The 3,162-nt window shown below is 49.7% G+C and overlaps 1 protein-coding gene across 1 annotated transcript; it reads right to left on the bottom strand.

The window, feature by feature from the left end:
• Positions 1–1,239: 1,239 nt before the first annotated feature.
• On the bottom strand, positions 1,240–2,025 carry LOC137318186 (uncharacterized). The gene has a single exon (XM_067981143.1). The coding sequence runs from the start codon at positions 2,023–2,025 to the stop codon at positions 1,240–1,242; it is 786 nt and encodes a 261-aa protein (XP_067837244.1).
• Positions 2,026–3,162: the final 1,137 nt, after the last annotated feature.

The raw sequence follows: 3,162 nt of genomic DNA, 5'->3' as shown, positions 1-3,162 counted from the left end.
CCCGAGCACTCCCTCACACACACGGGCCCCCTCACATCCCCCGGAATCACTCTTTCACACTCCTGGGCACTCACTCACATTCCCCCGGACCGCCAGCCTCACATCCCCCGGAGCTGCATATTCCCTGACATTCCCCAGCCCTCCCCCGCCCCCCCCCCCCGCCCTTATATCACCCAAGCGCCCACCTCAAATTTCCATGGCGCTCCGTCACATCCACGCCCCCCCCCACACATTTCCCATGCCGCCCATCTCTAAACACCCAACCGCTCCCCCTCAAACCCTGTGGGCACTCCCTCTCATAACCTGAATCCCCCCCCCAATCCCACCTCACATCGCCCGTTCCCCGGCCTCTCACATCTCTCATGCCCCCCTGTCTCACATCCCCCGCCCCCTCGTAGCATAAGAACATAAGAAATAGGAGCAGGTGTAGGCCATACGGCCTCCCGAGCACCGATCCTTGCGGCACCTCACTAGTTACAACCTGCCAACCTGAAAATGACCCGTTTTTTTATACTCTCTGTTTTTCTGTCCGTTAACCAACACTCAATCCATGCTAATATATTACCCAAATCTCCTGAGCCCTAATCTTGTGTAATAACCTCTTTTGTGGTACCTTATCGAATGCATTTTGAAAATCCCAATATACTACATCCACTGGTTCCAGCTTATCTACCCTACTAGTTACATCCTCAAATAACTCTAATCGATTTGTCAAACACAATTTCCCTTTCATAAAACCGTGTTGATTCTGTCTAATCATATTATGATTTTCTAATCACTTCCTCAATAATAAATGAGGTGAGATTGAGTAGAATGGGCCTATATTCTCTGGAGTTAAGAAGAATAAGAGGTGATCTCATTGAAACATATAAGATTCTGAGAGGGCGTGACAGGGTAAATGTTGTGAGGCTGTTTCCCCCTGTCTGTAGAGTTAGAATAGGGGTGATAGTCTCAGAATGAGGGATCGGCCATTTAGGACTGAGATGCGGTGAAATTTCTTCACTCACAGGGTTGAGAATCTTTGGAATTCTCTCCCCCAGGGGGCTGTGGATGCTCAGTCTTTGAGAATATTCAAGACTGAGGTCGATAGATTTTTGGACTCTGGGGCAATCAAGGGATCTGGGGATCGGGCGGGAAAGTGGAGTTGAGGGCGAAGATCAGCCATAATCTGATTGAATGGCGGAGCAGGCTCGAGGGGCCGTATGGCCGACTCCTGCTCCTATTTCTTATATTTCTTAACTATAAACGCTGAGTGACTGAAGGACTAACTACAGGCTGTTGGGTGACTGAGGGACTGACTACAGGCTGCTGAGTGACTGAGGGACTAGCTACAGGCTGCTGGGTGACTGAGGGACTAGCTACAGGCTGCTGAGTGACTGAGCGACTAACTACAGACTGCTGGGTGACCGAGGGACTAGCTACAGGCTGCTGGGTGACTGAGGGTCTAACTACAGGCTGCTGGGTGACTGAGGGACTAACTACAGACTGCTGGGTGACTGAGCGATTAACTACAGGCTGCTGATTGACTGAGCGACTAACTACAGGCTGCTGGGTGACTGAGGGACTAACTACAGGCTGCTGACTGACTGAGCGACTAACTACAGGCTGCTGATTGACTGAGGGACTAACTACAGGCTGCTGACTGACTGAGCGACTAACTACAGGCTGCTGAGTGACTGAGGGACTAACTACAGGCTGCTGGGTGACTGAGGGACTAACTACAGGCTGCTGGGTGACTGAGGGACTAGCTACAGGCTGCTGGGTGACTGAGGGACTAGCTACAGGCTGCTGAGTGACTGAGGGACTAATTACAGGCTGCTGAATGACTGAGGGACTAGCTACAGGCTGCTGAGTGACTGAGGGACTAGCTACAGGCTGCTGGGTGACTGAGGGACTCATTACAGGCTGCTGAATGACTGAGGGATTAACTATAGGCCCGAAGGAGGACTCACTTACGATGACACGAAGGTTAAATTTTACGTGTCTCTTAAATGAAACACGTGCATTGTTTGATTTGATTATCATTTCTTTGACAATAAACATTCAATCTGAGAATGCTGCTCAACAATTCTTCACAGTGCTGTCAGTCCGGGTTAAGTGAAGTCCAATCCAGGTATTACTGGATTAGCTTAAAATGGCACATGATGATAATAGTCTCAGTGATGTTTTGTGTCTCCAGTAACAGGAGCCGGGATGGGAGTTTATGGGATGAAAGTGCAACAGAATCAGTTGTAGTTCAGGAGAGCGGTCAGCTCTTGCTGTTATTTAACTAACTGGAGAATCAGGACAAAGGGGTAAGTGAGCACAAGTTTAAACTCCTCTCTGACTTTGCTCTGGGTCACGACGTAGATGCAGGTGTTGCTGCAGGAACTGAGGAGCTGCAGCACCGGCCCGATGGAACCAAAGACAAATGGAAGGCTGCCGTCGAAGAGTGCATCAAAGAAGTGATTTAACCTAATCCGTTCGTGGATGCTGTACACAGCTTGGATCATCCACAGCAGTGTGAAGCTTGCAGATATGCTAAAGAGCAGAATGATGGACTTCCTGCGGTTCTCCATCTCTGTATCCTTTTGATTCGCCCTATCACTGTTCGCCCGGAGACCCCTCTCACACGACTCGTCACTAAAATGTGTCTGACCGTCAGAGCGTTGAGGAGCAGAATCAGAACGAACGGGAGCAGTGGAGTGAACACACGATGAAGGAAATCAAATGCTTTCCACAGGGGTGAACTGTAGTAGCTGAGCTTCACCAGGCAAAACAAGGGGATGGAGAAGAGATACACAACTTCATAGCGGAAATACCAAGGGATGTTCTTCAGAGAACTCAGCGCACACACGGTCCCAATAACCACAGCCGCTGTTCTCATGGTGCAATATTTAGTTTTCAGCTTCTGGCAACAAATGGCCACAAATCGATCAAAGGTGAAAGCGACTGTGAACCAGACAGAACAGTCGGTGGCTGCATGAGTGAGGCAGTCAATGAGGCCACACATGGTAATGCTGTGACTGAATAAATCTCTGAAATAATGGGGGACAATACGGTTCAGGATCACGTCAGTGATGATAACGGTCAGATCAGCCGCTGCCATGGACACCAGGTAACAGGTGATGCATCGGGACAGACCGCACTTTCCCCGGGACAAGATCAGGATCACCAGGAGAA

This window comes from Heptranchias perlo, unplaced genomic scaffold, assembly GCF_035084215.1.
Source record: "Heptranchias perlo isolate sHepPer1 unplaced genomic scaffold, sHepPer1.hap1 HAP1_SCAFFOLD_66, whole genome shotgun sequence".
Lineage (NCBI taxonomy): Eukaryota > Metazoa > Chordata > Chondrichthyes > Hexanchiformes > Hexanchidae > Heptranchias > Heptranchias perlo.
Note: the sequence above shows the minus strand (reverse complement) of the source record. Positions and strands in the feature narration are given on the sequence as shown.